General features: G+C 61.0%; 1 protein-coding gene across 1 annotated transcript; it reads left to right on the top strand.

Annotated features, from left to right (window-relative positions):
* On the top strand, positions 1-26,000 carry LOC125629800 (syntaxin-binding protein 2-like). Its single transcript, XM_075123776.1, is given in 19 exon segments — positions 1-63; positions 3,790-3,871; positions 4,472-4,548; positions 5,512-5,590; positions 6,325-6,428; positions 7,568-7,716; positions 8,270-8,354; positions 14,067-14,197; positions 14,341-14,381; positions 15,259-15,434; positions 15,943-16,008; positions 16,542-16,622; positions 16,959-17,097; positions 18,488-18,594; positions 19,101-19,161; positions 19,164-19,189; positions 24,654-24,739; positions 25,137-25,294; positions 25,831-26,000. Coding segments are annotated over 18 exon segments (1,719 nt in total). The 5' UTR covers positions 1-63; positions 3,790-3,798; the 3' UTR covers positions 25,911-26,000.

Raw genomic sequence — 26,000 nt, 5'->3', positions numbered from 1 at the left:
CTTTCACTCGCAGAGATCCTCAGCGTTGTCCTTCACAGCGTGAAGAAGGAAAGAGAATGGAAGGTAAGCAGGCCGAACCTGTTGCCCTGGTGTCCCCCTGGGGATATGCTGTATCCATATATCATGCTCCTCCCCCTCCAGCCTCTTGAGATTCATTAGGAACCTGAGCTTTTCCAGGCTGGATCAGATCCCTGCTCTGTCTAGCCCATCATCCGTCCCCAGCTAGGCTTGGGTATGTCTGCCTTCCCACTGCGCTGGATCAGACCCAGCTTGTCCAGCTAGCCCCATATCTCCCCCCCACACACACACCGGATCAGACCACTGGGACCAGTGAATCAGCCTGGGTGGGAGGAGGAGCAGGAGAGTGCCAAGCATGGGGGCAGTATGCACCATTGGGCAGGCAGGTTATTGAGCCCCCGGCATGGACTGGGCTGGGGGCTGTGGAGCAGCAGGTGTCACGGAGTCCCTGGGCGATGCTCTGGAACTGCTCCCCATGAAGCCAGTCAGGACTCTGGGGCAGTCGCCTTTCTGTGAGCAGCCTGTCTTCAGGACACACAGCTCACACAGCTTCCACCTTCCTGGGTCTGACCTCGGAGCATTCAGCATCCTCTGCCCCTCCGTGCGCTTCCCACCGCGAGTCCGCTCAGGCGGGGCTCCTGGGGAAGCCAGAGGGTCCTGCACCCCAACTTCGCAGTCAGACGTGACTCTCAGCCAGCCAGTAAAACAGAAGGTTTATTAGACGACAGGAACATGGTCTAAAACAGAGCTTGCAGGTGCAGAGAACGGGACCCCTCAGCTGGGTCCATTTTGGGGGGCAGTGAGCCAGACAACCACATCTGCACTTCACTCCATGTCCCAGCCAGCCCCAAACTGAACCTCCCTCCAGCCCCTCCTCCTCTGGGCTTTGTTCCTTTCCCGGGCCAGGTGGTCACCTGATTCCTTTGTTCTCCAACCCTTCAGCTCTCACCTTGCAGGGGGGGGAAGGGCCCAGGCCATCAGTGGCCAGGAAACAGGGTGTTGGCCATTCTCTGTGTCCAGACCCCTGCACACACATGCCCTCTAGGGCTCTGCAATGATCATACACCCTTACTCCACCCCCTAGATACTTAAGAACTGCCTGGGGGAAACTGAGGCACCCTCACACTATTCAGAGGAAACATTAAGAACAGTCCCACTTCGTCACATCTCTCCCCCCTTCGAGATCGAACTGAGCGGGGTCACTTTAGCCGGTGACCTGGGGAAGTTCGAAGCCACCAACATTCCCATGGATGCCCCAGCATCTCTCCCATTCCTTGGTAGGAGTTACACCAGGCCCTTCCAGTTTCACGCCCTCCCTTAGGTCAGGGGTGGTCGATAGCACTCGCAGGCCGCATGTGGGAAGGTTTATGCAGCCCATGCCCTTTGGCCACCCCAAGAATGTCTCCCCATTGACCATCACCTTCTGCTCCCACTGGAGGTCCGGGGGGCCTGGCCCCAGGAAACTCCACACAGACATATAGGTTGGGGTCAGGAGTGGGAGCCTGTCCACATCCCCAACCATCTGGCTGACGGAGTCTAAGGCCTTGGGACCCAGCAAGGGAGCTAGACACCGGGGCTTTTCCGCAGGGTCCCCTTGGTTCAAATCGCCAGCCTGCTCAAAGGCAGTGAGGTGGGCATCCACCTCCCCCCCATCCTTAACCAGGGGCAGCAATTTAGTCTCGAGGTTCCCTGCGGAACTGGCCCCCCGGGATCTATCCCCACTCACCCCGGGGAGGTCCCCTAGGCCTCTCCGCCCCACCACCGCCAGTTCATGCTGCTGCTGCTTCTGCAGCTCTTTCTCAGGCTCTCGCTGTCTCCCACGGTCCTCTTGCTCTCGGACTCAGCTCCAATCCCGTCCGTCTCGATCCCCCGATGGGGAACCCGATCGTGAAGACCCTCGTCTGGTCGGGGACAGGAGTCTTGGCGATGCCTGGCTCCCGCTTCAGCTGCTCCCAGATCCTGCTATAGCCCCAGTTGGGGTCAGGAATCTGTTCCTTAGAGCGGTCATCCTCCTCCAGCTGCACGATCAACTCTGCTTTGGTGAACTTTCCAACGCTCAACCCTCTCTTTTTGCACAGGGTTACAATGTCCTTCTTAAGGAGACGGTGACAGGCCATCACTCCGCTCCTCCCAAGTTGTTGTGGACTCACAGGCCCGTGTGTTCTCAGCTCCCCACGGTTTCCAGGGAGAACCCCTAGTGTGCCAGCCCTTCTCGAGGTCACCACCTCTTTGCCAGGGTCGAGCTGCAGACTCCTCCGCCCCTGGGACTGCTCACTGCAATCCCCAGGGGGACCCTGCTACTGCACAGTCCTTCTCGCTGGTCACACACTCCCAGGGGTTAACCGCCCCCCGAAACCGCTCCTCTCTGAGCCTTCAGCAGGCCTGGTCCTCGGCAATCCCCCTTCGTGTTACTGCTCCCCAGTCACTTACTGCAGGAAGCACCATCCACGGGGTGCAGTACATCCCACCGCTGCCACCAGTTGTCACGGAGTCCCTGGGCGATGCTCTGGAACTGCTCCCCATGAAGCCAGTCAGGACTCTGGGGCAGTCGCCTTTCTGTGAGCAGCCTGTCTTCAGGACACACAGCTCACACAGCTTCCACCTTCCTGGGTCTGACCTCGGAGCATTCAGCATCCTCTGCCCCTCCGTGCGCTTCCCACCGCGAGTCCGCTCAGGCGGGGCTCCTGGGGAAGCCAGAGGGTCCTGCACCCCAACTTCACAGTCAGATGTGACTCTCAGCCAGCCAGTAAAACAGAAGGTTTATTAGACGACAGGAACATGGTCTAAAACAGAGCTTGCAGGTGCAGAGAACGGGACCCCTCAGCTGGGTCCATTTTGGGGGGCAGTGAGCCAGACAACCACGTCTGCACTTCACTCCATGTCCCAGCCAGCCCCAAACTGAACCTCCCTCCAGCCCCTCCTCCTCTGGGCTTTGTTCCTTTCCCGGGCCAGGTAGTCACCTGATTCCTTTGTTCTCCAACCCTTCAGCTCTCACCTTGCAGGGGGGGGAAGGGCCCAGGCCATCAGTGGCCAGGAAACAGGGTGTCGGCCATTCTCTGTGTCCAGACTCCTGCACACACCTGCCCTCTAGGGCTCTGCAATGATCATACACCCTTACTCCACCCCCTAGATACTTAAGAACTGCCTAGGGGAAACTGAGGCACCCCCACACTATTCAGAGGAAACATTAAGAACAGTCCCACTTCGTCACAGCAGGTTAGGCCGGTGCGGCAGAGGGAGCATTCGGCACGGCAGGAAGGTGGTGGAGATGTTGGGCCAATGGCCTACAGGGCTTTCCTAGGGGAACACGGAGACTCCCCTCGTTCCATTTCTCTGTGCCCTGATCCTGGTTCTGTCCGAGGGCTGGGGAGCGGATATCTGGTGGATCGGAGCAGGGGACTGGGAGCTAGGACTCCTGTTCTGTCCCTGCCTCTTGCACTCACCCTGTCACCTGGGCGAAGAGGCTGATGGAGGATGGAACCATTCTGAATGGCCGGGTGTCCCAGGTTTGTCTCCTACATCTCGTACCAGCCACTCTGCTCGGAGCCGCTCTCCCTGTAGCTCCTCACGCAGTCCTTAGCACGGTCAGCTCAGCAAAGTGCAGGATTGGTACCGGCCCTGCTGCTCTGCTGTGAAAGGGCTGTGGAAGGGCTCTGCCATTAGCAGTCGCTCTGCTCCCTTGGCTGTGCTGTGGATGATGATGGTGGGCAGCTGGGCTCAGGGCAGTGACTAGTTCATCCGAAGTGGAGCGCTCCCCTCTCGCTACCCCAGGTGCTGATCATGGACCACCCCAGCACGCGCATCCTCTCATCATGCTGCACGATGTCCGACATCGTAGACGAAGGCATCACACGTGAGTGGCCCCTCCCTCCCGTCTGCTCCCCCCGCCAGGGCTCCCCTCCCCATTGGATACAACTCACAGTCAGGGAGTTGACTTGTCTACATTCACATTTGCATCTAGTTTCCTCGCTTTGCAGCCCCCTAGACGCCCTCCTTGCTATCGGTACCTTCCCAGCCAGGTCTAGTTCCCTTAGCCTGGCACTTTCAGCCCGTGGAGCCTCTTCACCGCTTTTCTCAAACTCCCGCTAACTCCTCGCTGCTCCTCCCCAAAGCTGTGGGCAGGGTCCTGGCTGGGGAGGGCGAATGCTGGCTCCCTGCTTTAGGGTGGAGGAGCCCTTGGGGTTGAGGGGCACAGAGCTGAGCCAGCACTCTAGCGGGGTGCCCCCAGCACAGTACAGAGGGCCATTCCTTCCCTGCTCCATACTGTGGCAGCATCGCAGCCCACGGCCCCACATCGAAGCGGCTGCTGCATTGTCGCCTCTGGAGCGCCCCGGCCTGCTGCCAGCGAACATCACTGTGCCCCTTGGCTTCCCCTCCCCACATCCTGGTGGAGAGCGGCTGGGGCGGGTGGCTAGGACACACTGACCCGCGCCCAGTGTCTGCTCTCTCCTAGTTGTGGAAGATATTAACAAGTGCCGGGAGCCAATCCCCAGCCTGGAGGCCGTCTACCTGCTCAGCCCAGTGGAGGAGGTAGGAGCTCGGGCCTGGGGCAACTGGATGGGGAGCAGGGGAGACCCCGGGACAGCTCCTAGTGCTGCCTGGAGGTGGCGCTGTCCGGGGGGATGCGCAGCACAACGTCAGGATGGGAATGGGGCCAGTCAGGGCTCCCCAAGAGGCTGCTTCCCCAGAGCTGGGCTTCATGTTCTTTGCCACGTGAGGCACAGACTGTCCCCCAGACCTCTCCGCAGTGCAGTCCTGTGGGGGTTGGATGGGCAGATGCAGCAGGTGGAGAGAGGCGACCTCAGCTGAGACTCAAAGCGAAGGAGACTCGCTGAGGCAGAGGCTCAGGGAGCAGGGGCTGTTGGGGAGGAGGCTCCTGCATCTGCAGCAGCGAGGTGAGTGGAGGGAGACCAGGGGCAGGGGGCGCTGGCAGAGCAGGGTGAAGCCCAGAACCCACAGGGGCTGCCCGTGGAGGGAGCGCTGTAGGAGAGGACTGCGAGCTGGGGCTTGGGACAGGGCAGCCAGGTTCTCACCTGTCACAATGACCGGTCGAGGGGTCTGAACAGGTTCCAAACACCCTGCCAGGCTAGCTGGCGTGGCGAAGCTGCAGGTGCCCAGCATGGCGCCCGGGAAGGGAGGGGGCCCTGATGGTAGTTGCCTGGGATTGCTGCTCGGCTGGCTGTTCGCTGGACACTGCTCAGAGCCCACTTAGTTCAGCAGCAAGGCAATGCCAGGCCTCATCTGTGGCCGGGCATGGACACTTCTGTGCCAGCAAGAGATGTGGCTGGGCCCTGAGGATGTCCCGGGCACATGGGCACAAGCCCTGCTCCAGGCAGGGAGGGAGCCCAGAGCCAGGGGGGTGAAAACCAGCCCACCTCCCGATGGCATCATGCTAGGCCCTGAGTCCCCAGGGCCTGGGCATGGGCTGGGCCATTTGAGCAGCAGGGAGGGGCCTCGGCAGGTGCTGACAACCCCCCTCTCTCCGCTTTGCAGTCGGTGCAGGCTTTGATCAATGACTTCCAGGGCACCCCCACCTTCAACTACAAGGCAGCTCACGTCTTCTTCCTCAGCCGTGAGTATTGGGGGTCGGGGGATCCCCCAGCTGGGAGCCTGGACAGCGGCACACTGGAGCCTGTGGGTGGGGGGTCTCTCTCTGCCGGCAGGCCAGTGCGCAGCACCCTGATTATGCTCTGCCCTCCTGCAGGGGGATGCAGCCCCAGCAGGCCAGACTGAATGACCCCACCTATCCCTTCCCCCCCCTTCTCCCCCACGGGCCTGCCTCCAGCCAGCACGGCTCACAGACACCTGCAGCGTGTGCCCAGAAAGGCGGCCTCTTGCTACCATTCCCAGCATGCATTGCTCCATCAGTCCCAACTCGGTGGGGGGATGGGACACCACCAGAATACCCAGTGTGTCAGGGTCATATCTGCTTCTCCCCATTACAGCGGCAGGGGGAACCCAAGTCCCCTTCCTCCTTGTGCATCATCCTGAGTTGTACACTCCGGTCACTCAGCCCTGCGGGCAGGCTGAGGGCAGGGTGTGAGACAGGGGCTGCATCGGAGAGATTGTGGCTCCCCCTCGCTGCTGATGCTGCAGAAGGCGAGAACCCGGCATGACTCTGGTTCGGGGGGGCTGGACTCATCGTTGACTCCTGTGTGGCCCTGCTGGCTTGCCCAGGTTCCCCACAAGCGTGCAGCACTACTGCCCCTGCTGTGCCCGTCCTGGCCCCGTCCGTGGGGGCTGGCGCTGTGCTGGGGGTCCTGAGCCCTGTGCCTGTCACTCCCACCCACTGCCTTTGCCTTGCAGCCTGTCCTGAGCCTCTGTTCAAGGAGCTGAGGAAGTCACGGATCACCAAGGTCATCAAAACCCTCAAGGAGATCAACATGGCCTTCCTGCCCTATGAGAGCCAGGTGAGGGGTGGCCGGGCTTTGGAGGAGCAGGTCCGCCGGGCGAATGGTGACGTACGACACCACACCCTTATTGTTTCATGTGGTTTGGCGGGGGAACCTTTCCCTTCTAGGGCCCCGGGTTTGACGCCAGCACAGGACAGCAGGAACTAGCTGGCTGCTCACACCCTGTGAGAGGTGGAATCGCTGGCTTGCACCTGGTGGGGATGGTAGATGTATGGGGGAGGAGGGCCCTGCCTCCCTGGCTTTACCAGCTCTTACTGATGGTTTATACTAGGCCTGCAAGACAGCCCGATACTCCACACGCCTGCCCTTTACCCAACCACCCCATCCCCTCCTTGTGTCATCAGTGGATTTCCCCCCTCCTGCCCCTGAGGGGCAGGACTGTGGTGTCAGCCCCATTGCATTGATGGGGAAACTGAGGCACAGAGAGACATGAGCCTGGGCTACACACAAAAGCTTTGTTGGTATGGGTTTGTTACAGGGACATGAGAGAAAAAATCCCCCCTGTAACTGATGCAGCTGTGGTGGCAGGGCCCCTGGGTAGATGCCGTTACGCTGGCAAAGCAGTCCTTTCGCCACTCTAGCTGTATCTGGGGTACCGGTGCCAGCTGTGCCAAGAGAAGCTTTGGCTGGTATAAGCTGAGTGTCCGTCAGGAGGCTTTGCTGGCTCACCCGTCCCGTTGCGCCAGCAAACCCTTCATGGGCCGATACTGTTTATTGGTGTCCAAGCACATTTGTCCCAATGGCTCGTTCTGTTTGGCCAGTGAAATAAGCGACAGCGGCAGACGTGCCTTGATGCTGGGTTTGCCCGTGGCTATGCTGGGGCTTTCGCCAGACTAGAAGCGTCGCCAAGCCCCCTCCCCCAACATTGAGGGCACCTGGGGGTCTGCAGCCAAGTAAGGACCTGAAGCTGGGGCATCTTCATCCCAGGCTGGTGCATGAATCTCTGGCTCGCTATCCCTCTACCACAACAGGAGTGGCACTGGCAAAGGGATCTCTCCCTCACTAGGGGCTCGCTACAGCTCCACCAGGCTGGCCTGATCCAACAGCGCATCTTAGGGGCGCGGTATGGGACACAGCTGGCCTGGCTGCAAGCAGTTGGCACCGGGGGCTGATCTCTGCTCTCCCCCGTCCCCAAGGTGTACTCCCTGGACAAGCCAAAGACCTTCCACAACTGGTTCAGCCCCTACCGCTTTTTCGAAAAGAACAAGCAGCTGGAGATGCTGGCAGAGCAGATTGCCACATTGTGTGAAACCCTGGAGGAGTATCCAGCCATCCGCTACAGGAAGTGAAAAGAAAAGGAGTACTTGTGGCACCTTAGAGACTAACCAATTAACTAATAACTAATAACAAATAACTAAAAAATCCATTACAATCTACATACCACACAGACTATGCTGACAGCTTGTGCCTCACGCTCTAAATTGGTTAGTCTCTAAGGTGCCACAAGTACTCCTTTTCTTTTTGCGAATACAGACTAACACGGCTGTTCCTCTGAAACCTACAGGAAGTGAGTGTGCCCAGGGGAAGGGGTACCCAGCTATCCCCTATAGGAAGTGAATGTGCCATGGGGAAGTACCCAACCATCCTGTTCAGGAAGTGAGCGTGCCCAGAAGGAGAAGGGTACCTGGCCATCCGCTACAGGAAGTGAGTGTGCCCAGGGGGAGGGGTACCAGCTATCCCCTATAGGAAGTGAGTGAGCCATGGAGAAGTACCCAGCCATCCTTTACAGGAAGTGAGTGTGCCCAAAGGGCGAGGGTACCTGGTTACCTCCTACAGGAAGTGCGTGTGCCCCTCGAGGAGGAGCTGTTTCTGACCCACAGGGTTTGTCTTTGCTGCAGGGACCATGAAGATAACTTCCACTTGGCGCACGCTGTGCTGGCCAAACTCAAGGCGTTCAAGGCATACGAGCCCAGCATGGGAGAGGTGAGCAAGCTGTGTCGGCCACACCCTTGCCATGGGACAGAGCCACGGGGGAGCACATGAGAAGTAGAAGGAAGGAGGAGTGATTTAGAACCTGCTCGGAGATCCTGGCAGGCGGAGGGGTGGGGTCTAGAGACCCTTGGAGATCCTGAGGGGTTGGCAGAACAATAGCATTCCCTGTGTGGCTGGACTAATGGCCCCAGCCCTTCTCTAACACTGGCTGTGGGCAGATCTCAAAGTGCTCTACAAAGGCTAGTGTCCTTATCCCCTCTGTATAGATGGGGAAACCGAGGCACCAACTGGGGAAGTGTGTGCCCAGCACAATCTCTCTGTTTATAAACAGGGCAGTTCGGTCAGAGAACTAAGCTTCGCACACAGAGCCTCTTCCACACCTGGACACTCCTGTCTGTGTGTGCTCCTACACCCATCACCATGGTATCAGAATCTCACTAATGAATTCAGCCTCCCAGGGGAGGCAGGGTGGCCTGTGTTACAGATGGGAAACTGAGGCATACAGGGAGTCTGCCAGAGCAGGAATAGAACCCAGCTCTCCCGAGCCTTAGCCACAAGTCAGCCCTGGCCTGTGGGCTTCCCCTAGCTCCTGCCATCCCCGTCCCACCCCCAGCAGAGGGGAGCTACAAACCCACCCTGCCCTGGATTCTCACACGGGAAACCCAGTAGCTCCTACCCCCCTAGGAGAAGCAAAGTGATGTAAAATCCAAGGCCTGCCCAGATCTCTCCCTCCTGTTGCCTCTGCTCTTGCTTCCAGCCTTTGCTGAGCTGCTGGGAGACTGTGCACCTGTGACCAACTGGGAATGTTTGTAATATCTTTTATGAATCTGATGTGTGCCTCAGTTTCCCTATATATTTCCTGGCTTCTCTGGCAGGGGGTGAAGGGGAAGGATTCTCGGGGAAGGTAAGAGTCATGCCGGGGGTGGGGGGTGTCACCTCCCTGTCTTGGTGAAATGAAGAGAATCCAACACAGATCAGCCTGGGGGCCAGAAAGACCGTGCCGGCTCCAATGGCTCCTGGCTGGATGCTCCCAGCAGGGAATTGGAGCAGGGCCCCCAGCTCGAGAACACAGGGTTGGGAAGGTTTGAGCTGGGGGATGAGTGCGGGAAGCTGGGAGCTCTCGCCTGAGAACTGACCACGGTCAGGCCGAGGCCTGGTCTACACGAGGCAATTGGGTCGGTGCCACTGCGTTGCTTGGGGGTATGGGAAAGGCGGAGTCACTGAAGCGGAGCAGCTGAAGTGGTTTACATGTAGACAGGCCTTGAGTGAGAGACCCGGAGCTGAAAACAGGTTTCTCTGCAGCTCGGCCAGGCTCTGGGCTGACCAGAATGGCCTCTTGCTTTAACCTTCAGTGGGCTGGGCTGCCCAGGCTGGGGTCCAGGTGCCTAAGAAACCCGACTGTTCTGGTCTCCAAAGCCACCCAGCCCGCAGTCCCGGCACCCTGGGGCCTTGTCTGCACTAGTCCCTCTTGCCTTGATGTTTCCCAGCTGCCAGCCCTGAGGGGTAGCTGGGACAGGCAGTGCTGTGGCACCCACCAGTGCACTAACCACCCCTCTGCTCTGGGCAGGGTGGGGTGACCCGGTGGTTACGCCAGCCCCCATCTGCACTCGGGGATCCCTCCAGCAGAGCCGAACTGGCAAAGGGTGTGAGCAGAGTCCCGTGGGGGGTGGGGGCGGGGGCTGAGCCTAGCAACCCATCCAGGCTGGGTAGGGCTAGAGGGGAATGATGGTGCCAGCTCTGGGTTCATGTCCCTGCTCTGCCACAGACTCCCTGTGTGACCTTGGGTGAGTCACCCAGCCCCTCTGGGCCTCCATCCCCCTCTGCAATGGGGTGACAGCCCTGCCCAGCCCCACGTGCATGGGGGGGCAGGATGCAGCAATGATAGTGCAACAGTGGTGGGGGCCAGATACTCCTCCAAGAGAGGCGCTCCCCCGTCAGCCTCAACCCATTTACCCAGAGGCTATGGAGACCTGCCAGGCGGATGGGCGGTGGCCGGTCGGACGTTCTGCTCCCGAGCGTGGCTGAAAATCGGGCCACATACTGAGGTGGGACAGTTGGGATAGCATCAGGGGCTGTACGTCCCCACCCCACCCACCCCTGACTGTCTGTGCTACCCAGCAAAGAGCAGACGCAGCCCCCCCCCTTGCCGAGGTGCTCCTGGGTGGGCTTGGGTTCCACTGGGGCTGCTGGAGCCGGTTTCAGAGCCCTCTGCCATGTGAGCGCAGGGCTGGTCTCCTATCGCCACCTGCTGCGCAAAGAGGGCAGTGCATGCTGATCAGGCAGGAAGCGGGGGCTGGGCCAGCCCCCCCATGATGTGGGTCTGAGATGCTGACCATTGGAGTGGTCTCTGTCCCACTGGATGCTGGGGGGCCTGTGACGAAGTGGGACTGTTCTTAATGTTTCCTCTGAATAGTGTGGGGGTGCCTCAGTTTCCCCTAGGCAGTTCTTAAGTATCTAGGGGGTGGAGTAAGGGTGTATGATCATTGCAGAGCCCTAGAGGGCATGTGTGTGCAGGGGTCTGGACACAGAGAATGGCCGACACCCTGTTTCCTGGCAACTGATGGCCTGGGCCCTTTCCCCCCTGCAAGGTGAGAGCTGAAGGGTTGGAGAACAAAGGAATCAGGTGACCACCTGGCCCGGGAAAGGAACAAAGCCCAGAGGAGGAGGGGCTGGAGGGGGTTTTCAGTTTGGGGCTGGCTGGGACATGGAGTGAAGTGCAGACGTGGTTGTCTGGCTCACTGCCCCCCAAAATGGACCCAGCTGAGGGGTCCCGTTCTCTGCACCTGCAAGCTCTGTTTTAGACCATGTTCCTGTCGTCTAATAAACCTTCTGTTTTACTGGCTGGCTGAGAGTCACATCTGACTGCGAAGTTGGGGTGCAGGACCCTCTGGCTTCCCCAGGAGCCCTGCCTGAGCGAACTCGCTGTGGGAAGCGCACGGAGGGGCAGAGGATGCTGAATGCTCCGAGGTCAGACCCAGGAAGGTGGAAGCTGTGTGAGCTGCGTGTCCTGAAGACAGGCTGCTCACAGAAAGGCGACTTCCCCAGAGTCCTGACTGGCTTCATGGGGAGGAGTTCCAGAGCATCGCCCAGGGACTCCGTGACAACTGGTGTCAGCGGTGGGATGTACTGCACCCCGTGGATGGTGCTTCCTGCAGTAAGTGACTGGGGAGCAGTAACACGAAGGGGGATTGCCGAGGACCAGGCCTGCTGAAGGCTCAGAGAGGAGCGGTTTCGGGGGGCGGTTAACCCCTGGGAATGTGTGACCAGCGAGAAGGACTCTGCAGTAACAGGGTTCCCCTGGGGATTGCAGCGAGCAGTCCAAGGGGCGGAGGAGTCCGCAGCTCGACCCTGGCAAAGAGGTGGTGACCTCGAGAAGGGCTGGCACACTAGGGGTTCTCCCTGGAAACCGTGGGGAGCTGAGAACACACGGGCCTGTGAGTCCACAACAACTTGGGAGGAGCGGAGTGATGGCCTGTCACCGTCTCCTTAAGAAGGACATTGTAACCCTGTGCAAAAAGAGAGGGTTGAGCGTTGGAAAGTTCACCAAAGCAGAGTTAATCGTGCAGCTGGAGGAGGATGACCGCTCTAAGGAACAGATTCCTGACCCCAACTGGGGCTATAGCAGTATCTGGTAGCAGCTGGAGTGGTAGCCAGGCATTGCCAAGACTCCTGTCCCCGACCAGACGAGGGTCTTCACGATCGGGTTCCGCATCAGGGGATCGAGACGGACGGGATTGGAGCTGAGTCCGAGAGAGCAAGAGGACCCTGGGAGACAGCGAGAGCCCGAGAAAGAGCTGCAGAAGCAGCAGCAGGATGAACTGGCGGTGGGGGAGCGGAGAGGCCTAGGGGACCTCCCCGGGGTGAGTGGGGATAGATCCCGGGGGGCCAGTTCCGCAGGGAACCTCGAGACTAAATTGCTGCCCCTGGTTAAGGAGGGGGTGTGTGTGGATGCCCACCTCACTGCCTTTGAACAGGCTGGCGATTTGAACCAAGGGGACCCTGCGGAAAAGCCCCGGTGTCTAGCTCCCTTGCTGGGTCCCAAGGCCATAGACTCCGTCAGCCAGATGGTTGGGGATGTGGACAGGCTCCCACTCCTGACCCCAACCTATATGTCTGTGTGGAGTTTCCTGGGGCCAGGCCCCTCGGACCTCCAGTGGGAGGAGAAGGTGATGGTCAATGGGGAGACATTCTTGGGGTGGCCAAAGGGCATGGGCTGCATAAACCTTCCGACATGCGGCCTGCGAGTGCTATCGACCACCCCTGACCTAAGGGAGGGCGTGAAACTGGAAGGGCCTGGTGTAACTCCTACCAAGGAATGGGAGAGATGCTGGGGCATCCATGGGAACGTTGGTGGCTTCGAACTTCCCCAGGTCACCGGCTAAAGTGACCCCGCTCAGTTCGATCTCGAAGGGGGGAGAGATGTGACGAAGTGGGACTGTTCTTAATGTTTCCTCTGAATAGTGTGGGGGTGCCTCAGTTTCCCCTAGGCAGTTCTTAAGTATCTAGGGGGTGGAGTAAGGGTGTATGATCATTTCAGAGCCCTAGAGGGCATGTGTGTGCAGGAGTCTGGACACAGAGAATGGCCAACACCCTGCTTCCTGGCAACTGATGGCCTGGGCCCTTTCCCCCCTGCAAGGTGAGAGCTGAAGGGTTGGAGAACAAAGGAATCAGGTGACCACCTGGCCCGGGAAAGGAACAAAGCCCAGAGGAGGAGGGGCTGGAGGGGGTTTTCAGTTTGGGGCTGGCTGGGACATGGAGTGAAGTGCAGACGTGGTTGTCTGGCTCACTGCCCCCCAAAATGGACCCAGCTGAGGGGTCCCGTTCTCTGCACCTGCAAGCTCTGTTTTAGACCATGTTCCTGTCGTCTAATAAACCTTCTGTTTTACTGGCTGGCTGAGAGTCACGTCTGACTGCGAAGTTGGGGTGCAGGACCCTCTGGCTTCCCCAGGAGCCCCGCCTGAGCGGACTCGCTGTGGGAAGCGCACGGAGGGGCAGAGGATGCTGAATGCTCCGAGGTCAGACCCAGGAAGGTGGAAGCTGTGTGAGCTGCGTGTCCTGAAGACAGGCTGCTCACAGAAAGGCGACTGCCCCAGAGTCCTGACTGGCTTCATGGGGAGCAGTTCCAGAGCATCGCCCAGGGACTCCGTGACAATGGGGGGCCACACAGGCTGGGACTGGGGAGCTAGAGCTTCATATGGGGTCCCAGCTCAGATGCAAGGTGGGGCTTAGGGATAATGTCCTGTCGTCCCCCTCTGGGACCTTGTATCAAAGAGTCTCTGGGCCTGGTGTTGGTTCATGATAGACTAGCCAGGCCCTTCTGGTGTAGTTCCCCCCGTCCCCACACAGCATATGGAGCAGGGGGCAGTCAGGGAGCTGCCTTGTAAGGGGCATGCTCCCGTTGGTGGAGAGGCACGAGCAGAGAGCATGCTTGGGGGAGGGGGGCATTGCTATTTGCATGAGGGGCAGGTAGCCCGTCCCTGCAGGGGGCGTTGCAGTGCAGCTGGTCAGGGCAGGACCCCAGGGCACGTCCCAGCTAGCTTGGGGGTGTCTCTTGGCTTCCCCCTGGGGTTGGGGGCTGGGCCACAGAGAGGGTGGGTAGTGAAGTTTCAGGCCACCAGGGCCCATTGGATTGTGCCGTGTAAGCCAGGCCAGGAACCCTCTGCCAGAGCAGGAGGTGACGGGTTTCTCTCTCCTTTGCCCCAGGGCCCCGACAAAGCCCGTTCTCAGCTGCTGATCGTGGACCGGAGCTTCGACCTGGTGTCCCCACTGCTGCACGAGCTCACCTACCAGGCCATGGCCTACGACCTGCTCAGCATCAAGAAAGACACCTACAAGTAGGGCCTGGCTGCCAGCAGGGGGCGCCCCGCACCCCTCCTCAGGCGGGCTGGGGGGGATGTGGCCCAGGCACCTGCACTGCTCCGCAGCCCCCACGCTAGGGCGAGGGGTGCCGCAGCCTGACCCCATCTCCCCCCTGCAGGTACGAGACGATGGGCATCAGCGACTCGCTGACGTCTCCAAGTGAGCGCGCTCGGCCCTGCCCCCTGACGCACCCCTCCATGCCCCGCCCATCCACTGGACATACCCCCCCGTGCCTCACCCAGGGCCAGGACCCATCACCCCCCCGGACACACCACTCGGTGCCCCACCCAATGCCAGGACACCCCTGGACACACCCCTCTGTGCCCTGCCTAGTTCCGGGTCTTGCTACTCCCCCCCACCTTCGGCACACCTCTCCCCTCCCCACCCAATGCTGGGACCCCCTACCCCCACTTTGGCACAGCCCTCCCCTCCCCGCCCGCTGCCAGGACTCCCCCCTTGGACACACCTCTCCCACCCAGTGCCAGGACAGCCCACCCCATTGACACACCCCTCCCCCTCTTTTCCAGTGCCGGGACTTCCCCCATCCTCCCCTTCAGACACACCCCTCCCCTTTCCTTCCCACCCAGTGCTGGAACCCCACTACCCCTTGGATACACTCCTCTCCCACCCAGTGCAGGGACACCCACCCCCGCAACACACCCCTCTCCTGCGCAGTGCCAGGGCCCCCCTCCCCCTCCCACCCAGTGCTGGAGCTTGTCCCTCAGACATACTCCTCTCTGAGTGCTGAGACCCCCTGGACCCAGCCCCTCTCCCCAAAGGACCCCTGAGCGCTCCCTTCCAGAGCCACTGTCCACATCTCCTCTTGGGGATCCCCCTGGACACTGTCTTCCCCCGATTCCAGGGTCTCCCCATGCACCTTACAGCTCCCTTGAGTGAGTCCCTCACCGACCTCCTGCTGGGCCTGCCGCTGCCCCCAGGCCCCCCCAGCAGGGCGCCAGGAGCCCCCAGAGGTGCACTGAACTCTGCCTTGGGGTAACTTAGGAAGAGGGCCTCCCCCAGCCTGTCTGAGGCTCTTGAGGCAGAGAACCCTGGTGCCTGTGGGGCGGGGGCTCCATCCCCTGTAGCATAGGACAGGGTACCCCCTACCTCCAAGGCAGTGCCTGGCTCCGTCCTGACCCCTCTCCCTGCTGCAGGAAGGTGACGGAGCTGCTGCGCACCTTCTATGAGAGCAAGAGGCTGACCACGGACAAGGTGCGGCAGGGGTTGGGGGGAGCGATTGGGGAGTTCAGGCCGGAGGGACAGGGGGACCCATCCCACTGCCACTGATGGGGAGGGGAGGCTTCCCTGCTGCCCCAGGAGGGGTTGGCGGGGGTGGGGGGGCTGTCCCATTGCTCCCAGGGTTTGCCTGTAAAGGGCTTAGAGGTGTATGTGGAGTCCCCTGCCCCCCAGCCAGAGCTCTGGAGCTCCCCAGAGTGGGGGAGGGCAGAGGCCCATGGGGCGGGGTCAGACAGCAGGATCGGGACCATGCAGGGAGAGCTGCAGGGAGCCAACGCTGGCATCTCCCTGGCCCGCTGCTGCTTTACACCTTGAGGGGCGCTCGGGTTGCGGGGCTCCCGTCTCGTTCCAGCTGGCCTGGAAAGGGCAGGTCTAACCTAAGCCGCAGCCACGCATGGCCTGAGTGACCCGCCCTGCTGCCTCTGCCCTGCAGGGGGCTCCAAGCGCTGGGAGCAGCCGGGATATCACCACCGCCTCCCTCCAGGCCAACATCGAGGACCTGTCCCAGATCCTGAAGAAGATGCCCCAGTATCAGAAGGAGCTGAACAGGGTAACGGGGCTGGGCTTTTAGTGGGCAGGGGGCAGGCCATTCAGTGGGGCTGATGGGAGGGGCAGGGTGCTCTGTGGGGCTGGTGAGGGACAGTAGGGACTCTCCTGGGGGGCAGGGCACTCTGTGGCACTCCGCTTTACTGCCTGATGAGAGCTGCTGACCTGTCCCGTTGGGCAGAGCCATTTTCCCCCCAGGTGCTGTGTGGCACCATGGGCAGCAGCCTGCCTGTCAGTGCCCAGAGCTGCCACGTTAGCCCCACCAAGGGCAGCCCTTGGGTAAAGCCCGTGCCTTGCTGCTGCAGCTCTCGGGAGAGGGCCTTGGTGGGCTTCCAAACCAGCCTATTGGAGCCACTCCTGGTGCCACTGAGCCATGTGCCAACAGAAAGCTCCTGGCCACTGGCACAGATACCCCGACACCTGCTGATCTCCAAGCCCCCAACCTCGTGGTGACTAACAGAGAAGCCGTGGGTGCAGGTGCTCTGGACCAGCCAGTGATACGGTAAACTCCCCATGTGCCCCGGTCTCTCCCCGCAGTACTCCACGCATCTGAACCTGGCCGAGCACTGCATGCAGCACTTCAAAGGAAGAGTGGAGAAGCTGTGCAGCTTGGAGCAGGTGGGTCTGTGGGCAGAGCCTGGCTTGGGGCAGAGTCTGGCTCATGGACTCAGCCCGGAGAGAGGGGTCTCAGAGCCGCAGGCTCGCTGGAGCCAGGGTCAGCCCCTCCATGCAGCACCAGGGGTGCAGAAGGAGGACATGGGGCTCGGGTTACTCCCTGGGGGCCAGTTGCTCACCCCAGAGGGAGCTGACCCCAGGGAGGAGGGGGCCCTGGCACGGGGTAGGCGAGCTGTGGGTCAGGGGGCCGTCACATCTCCCATCCTGCTGCGTGGGCGGGAGGAAGCAGAGTGGCCTGACCTGGGCCTTGTGTGTGCGCCCCCTTCCCCCTGCCCCCAGGACCTGGCTATGGGGACGGACGTGGACGGGAAGAAGATCAAGGACCCCATGAAGATCATCTTGCCTGTCCTGCTGGACCCCAGCGTGCAGGCCTACGACAAGATCCGCATCATCCTGATCTACATCTTCCTGAAGAATGGTAATGCCACAGGCCTGCAGGGGGAGCACTGCGGGGCCTGCTGCTGCAGGGGGGTGCTCCTGGAGGTGGGGCCCAGGCCTGTGGGGCTGGTGGGGAATAGCACTGCTCAGACTGGCAAGCCCTCCTGCTATGCAGGGCGCCCCCCGGCCAGCCGCTTCCCAGGGCCTGTGTCCAGCCCGGCTTTACAGCCCTGTCTTCCCTCTGCCCACCTCTCGGTGCCTGCAAGCCTGCCAGTGCGCCACGCCCATGCTCCGATCTGGGGTCAGATCTGGGGTCAGATCTGGTGGCCTTTGCTCCCTGCTACTGCCTTCCGAGCAGTGTCCGCCCTCCATGCTCCCCCAAGCCCGTTCTCTGCAGGGAGGGAGGGAGGATGGAGACACACACCCAGAGCAGCCCCCCAGCCCGTTCTCTGCAGGGAGGGGGGATGGAGAGACACACACCTGGAGCAGTCCCCCGGCCCATTCTCTGCAGGGAGGGGGGACTTCCCTCCCTTCCTGCAGGCTGTTCAGATACCATGTTGTGTCTCTGAGCCTCCTGCAACCAGTCCCCTGCCCACCCCTTGTGTCATCCCTGCAGCAGCTCCCTGCTTCTTGCTGCATCCAGCCCCTTCCCCAAACTCACCATGGCCTGGGGAACCTCCCTGACCCTGACACTTGGCACAGTCCCTCTTCCCCCATCGGTTCCTATCCCATGCTGGCTCGGTGGGGCAGGGCCCTGCTCCGGGGCCCTTCCTGTAGCCCTGCTCAGGCACTGCCCCTGTGCCCATTGCTCAGGCCAGGGTGCCCTCATGGGGCTCCTCTGGCTGCCTGGCTGCCCAGTTTCCTGGCCAGGGGGTGCTGTGGAGTTGCCAGGCCTCCCCGTCTGCACTAAGCAGCAGTAAATGGTTTGGGGGGGCAGGGGTGGGGCACCTTGCCCTCCCTCCAGCTCAAGGCCTCACAGCCTTTAAGAGCCAGGCCTCGACTCTGACTCTGCACCTGGCTGGCCGCAGAAGGGGGAGCCCAGATCAGGGGGATGGGGGCTCCCATTGCACTGCCAGGGGGAACTAGAGAGACCCCTGCCCCCAGCGCCCAAGAGAACCTGTTGAGGGAGGAGCAGCAAGAACCTAAATTCGATCATTAACTGTGTGGGGTCCAGTGGGTTAGAGCGGATGGTGCTGGGAGCCAGGACTCCTGGGTTCTATCCTCAGCTCTGGGAGGGCAGTGGGGTCTAGTGGGTTAGAGGGGGGCTGGGAGCCAGGACTCCTGGGTTTACCCCCAGCTCTGAGAGGGGTGGGAAGAGCAGGATCTCAGGATTTGATCGGGGAACTAGGACTCCTGGGGCCACGGACTCGTGTGCCTGGGCTGTGGGTGCGTCCCGGGGTGCTAGCACTGACCTGTCTCTCCCCGTGAAGGTGTGGACAAGGAGAACCTCACCAAGCTGATCCAGCATGCCAACATCCAGCAGCAGAGAGACATCATCAACAACTTGCAGTTCCTGGGCATCTCTCTCACGCCTGGGGTAAGGGACTGGGGCCAGAGGCCAGCAGCTGTACCCATGCCAGGGGGCAGATCTATGCTGCACAGGCCATCCTGGAGGTGCCCCTCTATGGCAGTGACCTACTCCCAGCACAGAGGTGGCCTCTGTCCCTGTACAGTGGGGTGACGCCCTCCCCATAGGAGGGTGACCCCCGAGTTACTCCCCATCTGGGGTGACTTCTTCTGCCCCGGCAGAGGATACTGGAAGTCAGGACCTCAGATCACCAGCGAGCTGGAGCTGGTGACCACTGCTTGGGGTGGCCATGCGGCGAATGGGGGGAAGCAGCTCTGTTCTCCCATCAGTCTCTCTCCCCTCCTCTCTCTCTCTCTCTCTCTCTCGCTCAGTGATCCATTCTGTTCTTTTCTCTGCCTCTCCCCTGCCAGCCTGGCTGGCGCGACTCAGGTAGGCCGCGCTCTTCCTGTCTGCCCCCGTTCCCACCCAGCACCTCCTCCCTGCTGCCTCTCACCCCCTCTCCCTTCCTCCCCCAGAGCGGGCAGCTGCGACCGGAGAGGAAGGTGCGGCTGGAATCCAGCTACCAGCTCTCCCGCTGGACCCCATGCTCAAGGACATCATGGAGGTACCGGGCCATCTGCTTCCTGGCCTTGGGGGTGGGGTTGCAACTGGCAGGCTGGGCCCAAGGGGGAGGAGTTGGTTTGGGGTCAACCATGTGTGACGAAGTGGGACTGTTCTTAATGTTTCCTCTGAATAGTGTGGGGGTGCCTCAGTTTCCCCTAGGCAGTTCTTAAGTATCTAGGGGGTGGAGTAAGGGTGTATGATCATTGCAGAGCCCTAGAGGGCATGTGTGTGCAGGAGTCTGGACACAGAGAATGGCCGACACCCTGTTTCCTGGCAACTGATGGCCTGGGCCCTTCCCCCCCTGCAAGGTGAGAGCTGAAGGGTTGGAGAACAAAGGAATCAGGTGACCACCTGGCCCGGGAAAGGAACAAAGCCCAGAGGAGGAGGGGCTGGAGGGAGGTTCAGTTTGGGGCTGGCTGGGACATGGAGTGAAGTGCAGACGTGGTTGTCTGGCTCACTGCCCCCCAAAATGGACCCAGCTGAGGGGTCCCGTTCTCTGCACCTGCAAGCTCTGTTTTAGACCATGTTCCTGTCGTCTAATAAACCTTCTGTTTTACTGGCTGGCTGAGAGTCACTGTGACGAAGTGGGACTGTTCTTAATGTTTCCTCTGAATAGTGTGGGGGTGCCTCAGTTTCCCCCAGGCAGTTCTTAAGTATCTAGGGGGTGGAGTAAGGGTGTATGATCATTGCAGAGCCCTAGAGGGCATGTGTGTGCAGGGGTCTGGACACAGAGAATGGCCAACACCCTGTTTCCTGGCAACTGATGGCCTGGGCCCTTCCCCCCCTGCAAGGTGAGAGCTGAAGGGTTGGAGAACAAAGGAATCCGGTGACCTCCTGGTCCGGGAAAGGAACAAAGCCCAGAGGAGGGGGGGCTGGAGGGAGTTTCAGTTTGGGGCTGGCTGGGACATGGAGTGAAGTGCAGACGTGGTTGTCTGGCTCACTGCCCCCCAAAATGGACCCAGCTGAGGGGTCCCGTTCTCTGCACCTGCAAGCTCTGTGTTAGACCATGTTCCTGTCGTCTAATAAACCTTCTGTTTTACTGGCTGGCTGAGAGTCACGTCTGACTGCGAAGTTGGGGTGCAGGACCCTCTGGCTTCCCCAGGAGCCCCGCCTGAGCGGACTCGCTGTGGGAAGCGCACGGAGGGGCAGAGGATGCTGAATGCTCCGAGGTCAGACCCAGGAAGGTGGAAGCTGTGTGAGCTGTGTGTCCTGAAGACAGGCTGCTCACAGAAAGGCGACTACCCCAGAGTCCTGACTGGCTTCATGGGGAGGAGTTCCAGAGCATCGCCCAGGGACTCCGTGACAACTGGTGGCAGTGGTGGGATGTACTGCACCCCGTGGATGGCGCTTCCTGCAGTAAGTGACTGGGGAGCAGTAACACGAAGGGGGATTGCCGAGGACTAGGCCTGCTGAAGGCTCAGAGAGGAGCGGTTTCGGGGGGCGGTTAACCCCTGGGAGTGTGTGACCAGCGAGAAGGACTGTGCAGTAGCAGGGTTCCCCTGGGGATTGCAGCAAGCAGTCCAAGGGGCGGAGGAGTCTGCAGCTCCACCCTGACAAAGAGGTGGTGACCTCGAGAAGGGCTGGCACACTAGGGGTTCTCCCTGGAAACCGTGGGGAGCTGAGAACACACGGGCCTGTGAGTCCACAACAACTTGGGAGGAGCGGAGTGATGGCCTGTCACCGTCTCCTTAAGAAGGACATTGTAACCCTGTGCAAAAAGAGAGGGTTGAGCGTTGGAAAGTTCACCAAAGCAGAGTTAATCGTGCAGCTGGAGGAGGATGACCGCTCTAAGGAACAGATTCCTGACCCCAACTGGGGCTATAGCAGGATCTGGGAGCAGCTGAAGCGGGAGCCAGGCATCGCCAAGACTCCTGTCCCCGACCAGACGAGGGTCTTCACGATCGGGTTCCCCATCGGGGGATCGAGACGGACGGGATTGGAGCTGAGTCTGAGAGAGCAAGAGGACTGTGAGAGACAGCGAGAGCCCGAGAAAGAGCTGCAGAAGCAGCAGCAGCATGAACTGGCGGTGGGGGAGCGGAGAGGCCTAGGGGACCCCTCAGGGGTGAGTGGGGATAGACCCCGGGGGGCCAGTTCCGCAGGGAACCTCGAGACTAAATTGCTGCCCCTGGTTAAGGGGGGGGTTTGGATGCCCACCTCACTGCCTTTGAGCAGGCTGGCGATTTGAACCAAGGGGACCCTGCGGAAAAGCCCCGGTGTCTAGCTCCCTTGCTGGGTCCCAAGGCCTTAGACTCCGTCAGCCAGATGGTTGGGGATGTGGACAGGCTCCCACTCCTGACCCCAACCTATATGTCTGTGTGGAGTTTCCTGGGGCCAGGCCCCCCGGACCTCCAGTGGGAGCAGAAGGTGATGGTCAATGGGGAGACATTCTTGGGGTGGCCAAAGGGCATGGGCTGCATAAACCTTCCCACATGCGGCCTGCGAGTGCTATCGACCACCCCTGACCTAAGGGAGGGCGTGAAACTGGAAGGGCCTGGTGTAACTCCTACCAAGGAATGGGAGAGATGCTGGGGCATCCATGGGAATGTTGGTGGCTTCGAACTTCCCCAGGTCACCGGCTAAAGTGACCCCGCTCAGTTCGATCTCGAAGGGGGGAGAGATGTGACGAAGTGGGACTGTTCTTAATGTTTCCTCTGAATAGTGTGAGGGTGCCTCAGTTTCCCCCAGGCAGTTCTTAAGTATCTAGGGGGTGGAGTAAGGGTGTATGATCATTGCAGAGCCCTAGAGGGCATGTGTGTGCAGGGGTCTGGACACAGAGAATGGCCAACACCCTGTTTCCTGGCAACTGATGGCCTGGGCCCTTCCCCCCCTGCAAGGTGAGAGCTGAAGGGTTGGAGAACAAAGGAATCCGGTGACCTCCTGGTCCGGGAAAGGAACAAAGCCCAGAGGAGGGGGGGCTGGAGGGAGTTTCAGTTTGGGGCTGGCTGGGACATGGAGTGAAGTGCAGACGTGGTTGTCTGGCTCACTGCCCCCCAAAATGGACCCAGCTGAGGGGTCCCGTTCTCTGCACCTGCAAGCTCTGTGTTAGACCATGTTCCTGTCGTCTAATAAACCTTCTGTTTTACTGGCTGGCTGAGAGTCACGTCTGACTGCGAAGTTGGGGTGCAGGACCCTCTGGCTTCCCCAGGAGCCCCGCCTGAGCGGACTCGCTGTGGGAAGCGCACGGAGGGGCAGAGGATGCTGAATGCTCCGAGGTCAGACCCAGGAAGGTGGAAGCCGGGTGAGCTGCGTGTCCTGAAGACAGGCTGCTCACAGAAAGGCGACTGCCCCAGAGTCCTGACTGGCTTCATGGGGAGCAGTTCCAGAGCATCGCCCAGGGACTCCGTGACACCATGTGTAGAGCCCTGCATATCTGCACACCATTTCTGCGGATAGTGGATCAGCTGCAGATACAACCGTGCAGGGCTCTACTCCCCAGCAGCACCTGGCCTGTGGCGTCCGGCTCAGGCAGCCTGGGGGACGCAGCGCGCTCGGGGCCGCTGGCCCGCAGCCAGTGGCTGGGCGACAGGTCGGAGTCAGGGCTGTCCAGCACCCACTCGCTCCGCCGCACTGCTTCCTGTCCAGCAGCTCGAGCAGCACCAGTGTCCCCACCAGCTCCTGGGCAGCAGGATTTGGGATTGGAGTGGGTGGGGCCCCGGCGCCCCACCCCTCCACCCCACTGTGATGCAACATGCTCTGCTGCTGCTGTGTACTGTTGCTCGTGACCCCCCAGGAGGGCACGTGATGAGACACCCCTTCCCCCAAGCCCCCACCCCCTCCACACTGCCCCCTTCTCCTCGAGACCCCGCCCCCTCCAGGTTGCCTCTTCCCTGCGAGACCCCTTCCCCACCCTCGCTAGCTGCTGCCGGTGAGGATGCGGATACAGGTAAAAGGCGGCTTGTGGATCGCGGGCTGATGCACATCCACACTTTTGTATCTGTGCAGGGCTGTAGCCATGTGAAGGGCTCATCAGAGAGTCCTCTCCTGCTGCCGTCCTTAGGGGTCTTAAATCATAGACACGAGTGCAGGGGAGTTGTCTTACTCGGTGCTGAGATGCTGCCACCTCTGGGGTGGGCCATGGGCGGTTTATACAGCGGTCCCTCACCGGGGCTGAATTCTTCCTAAGGAGTGGCAGGCAGCTCTTAACAGCCGCCCAGCAGCGCTGCCCGGGAGTCTAGGGCAGGAGGTGATCAGTGTGTGGGGCTGGAAGTGCAGGGGATCCAGGCAGCACACTGTCATGACTGGCACTGGAATCTGAATGGCTGGCAGGGTCCTTGGCCTAACCTCCAGTGAGGAGCAGCTGTTTGACGCTCATCTAAAGGATGAACTCCTGCAGCACAGTCCTGGTCACGCCCCCTGCAGACCCCCGCCCCGCTTGCTTTCTGCAGTACAGCGCCCCCTAGCGCCGCACAGGGGCAGCACTGACTGCCAGGGGAGAGTGCCCCCTGCTGAGCCCTCCGCCTGCTCCCTGCAGTACAGCACCCCCTAGCGCCGCACTGGGGTCATAGAGCACCCTCTGCTGACTCACTCGCACCCCCCAGCACCCAGTAGCTTTTCCCTAGAGGTCTCCTATCCAAGCACTGCCTGGGCCCAAACCTGCTTAGCTTGTGAGAGGTGACATGGTCACTCCATCCCCTAACCCTTGCAGGGGGCTGAGCCCCTCATCGCCCTGTCCTGTGGGGCACTCCTCAAGAGGGTGGGGGGGGCACACTTAGTTGCCTTCAACCTACTGGCTTGGGGCTCCTCCAGGCCAAGAATTAACCCCCTGACCGGAGCTCCTGTCCCTGGCAGATCACAGGTGGGAGGCTCCCAGCCCCTTGTTCCAGTGTTGTGATGGTTCCTCCTGTGGGATTTTGGGGCAGGCAGTAGCGGTAGCCTCAATCCCACGCCTAATCCAATCGGGGTGCCCCCTCTCTGCGCCAGCCACAACTTGGCAGGCCTTAAGCTTCCCTGTACAAGTCAATGCAGCAGACTAATGTAAAAGCCCCTATTATGTGGCATTAGGATGTATCATATCCTGGGTCCCCTGCGTGCCTGGGACACACCTCATGGAGCAAGAGGCAGGGCCTGGATCTGCCCGCAGCAGGAAAGGGACACTGAGGGCAGCCCCCTGCCTCTCCCCCCCCACCCCCCAAATGAGGGGCCCTGGATCTGGCTGCAGGAGGTCTCTGCCCTCCTCATAACGGTGGATGGGTGGGGAGTTCACAGCAGGGCACTGAGCAGCTGAGGGGGATGTGGGGAGATGGGGGGGCATCACTGGAGGAGTCAGCGTGTTCTTTGCTGGCTCCCCATGCCCCCCCCTCGAAAGGGGGCCCCAGGCTGCTCCCCCCAGGGACTGTCAATCATTCAGTGAGGAGCCATCCCAGCCCCTCTACCCCAATGGGGCCTGGCTTGGCCACCAGATCCCAGGTTCCTGCTGCTTGGCCCCTGCTGATCTGTCCTCCCCCCACCCCCCCACCCCCTGCCAGGACATCATTGAGGACAAACTGGACAAGAATCTGTGGCCCTTTTTGTCGGACCCGGTCCCTACCACCAGCTCCCAGGCTGCTGTCAGGTAAGGCTGAGCCTGGCTGGGCTGTGGGGGGCAGAGCCCTGACACACACACCCCAGAGTGTAGGAGCCTCTGTGCCTGGGAGTGTGTGGTCAGGACCCTGCCCTCTACGGGGGAGGGGATGTCCAAGAGCCTGGAGCCCTCTTACCATGTCCCCCGCACCCCAGCAGTCCCTCAACACACCAGGGCCCAGGATGGAGGAAAGGGACTGGCCGAGCTTTAGACAGACCCCCAGCCCAGCGCAGGTGCCACCCTCCCCTACTCCCTCTTGCCTGCTTTGGGACTCCTGCCCCACTCCCTTGGGCAGGGCCTGCCCCGCAGCCTCCTCCAGGCCCTGCCCTTCCATCTGGCATTCCCTCAGCGAGCCCCTGGTATCCACACGGCCCCTCTCTCCCCCCAGCGCCCGCTTTAGGCATTGGCAGAAGAACAAGCCAGCGGCCGAGTACCGGACGGGCCCGCGCCTCATCATTTACGTGCTGGGTGGGGTGTCCATGTCTGAGATGCGCTGTGCCTACGAAGTGACCCCGGCCATCAAGGGCAAGTGGGAGGTGGTGATCGGTGAGTGGGGCGAGTCCTGGGGGAAAGGGCGGCTGGAATGCCCAGGTCAGGGAGAGTTGGGACCCCCTGGGAGGGGGAGACCCTAGAACTGCCTGCCCAGCACCCACAGGGCTCCCATGCTACCCTCTGTCCTCCCACACCCAGGGGCCTGGGAACAGATGTGCTTGCCCCACATGGCCTGTATCTAGCCGCCTGATCTCCCGGCCTCTGTCTCCCCAGGCCTCTCATTGCCCAGGGACCATGTGTGGGGCCCCAGTCAGACACCCCCAGTAACTCCCATAGGGATATGGCTCACCCCCTGCACACACCCCTCGAAGACCCAAGGGTGAGGAATACTGTCAGCGCATGGATTCTTGCCTGGCTGTGCAGGGTACAGCGGCACGAGGGGTGCGGTGCCAGGCGAAGGGGGATAGGAGACAGTCCCTCCCCCCCTGCACTAGAGCAGGGTCCAGCTGCAAGGATGGGGGTGATGGTGATGCCAGCCACATACCTGCCTCACTGTGCCCACCACTGCCAACCACCTCTCTCTCCCCCAGGTTCCAGTCACATCCTGACCCCCAAGCGCTTCCTGGATGACATCCAAACCCTCAACCAGCTGGACCCCGAGGAGGCCTAGAAGCAGCCCCCTCCCCCCAGAGACTCTGCCCCCCACAGTTTGCTGCCCCCAGCTCCACCTGCTCTTCTCAACAAGGCATCTTCCCCCCTA

This window comes from Caretta caretta, chromosome 28 (genome assembly GCF_965140235.1).
Source record: "Caretta caretta isolate rCarCar2 chromosome 28, rCarCar1.hap1, whole genome shotgun sequence".
Classification (NCBI taxonomy): Eukaryota; Metazoa; Chordata; order Testudines; family Cheloniidae; genus Caretta; species Caretta caretta.
This window is presented reverse-complemented; position numbering and strand designations above follow the sequence as displayed.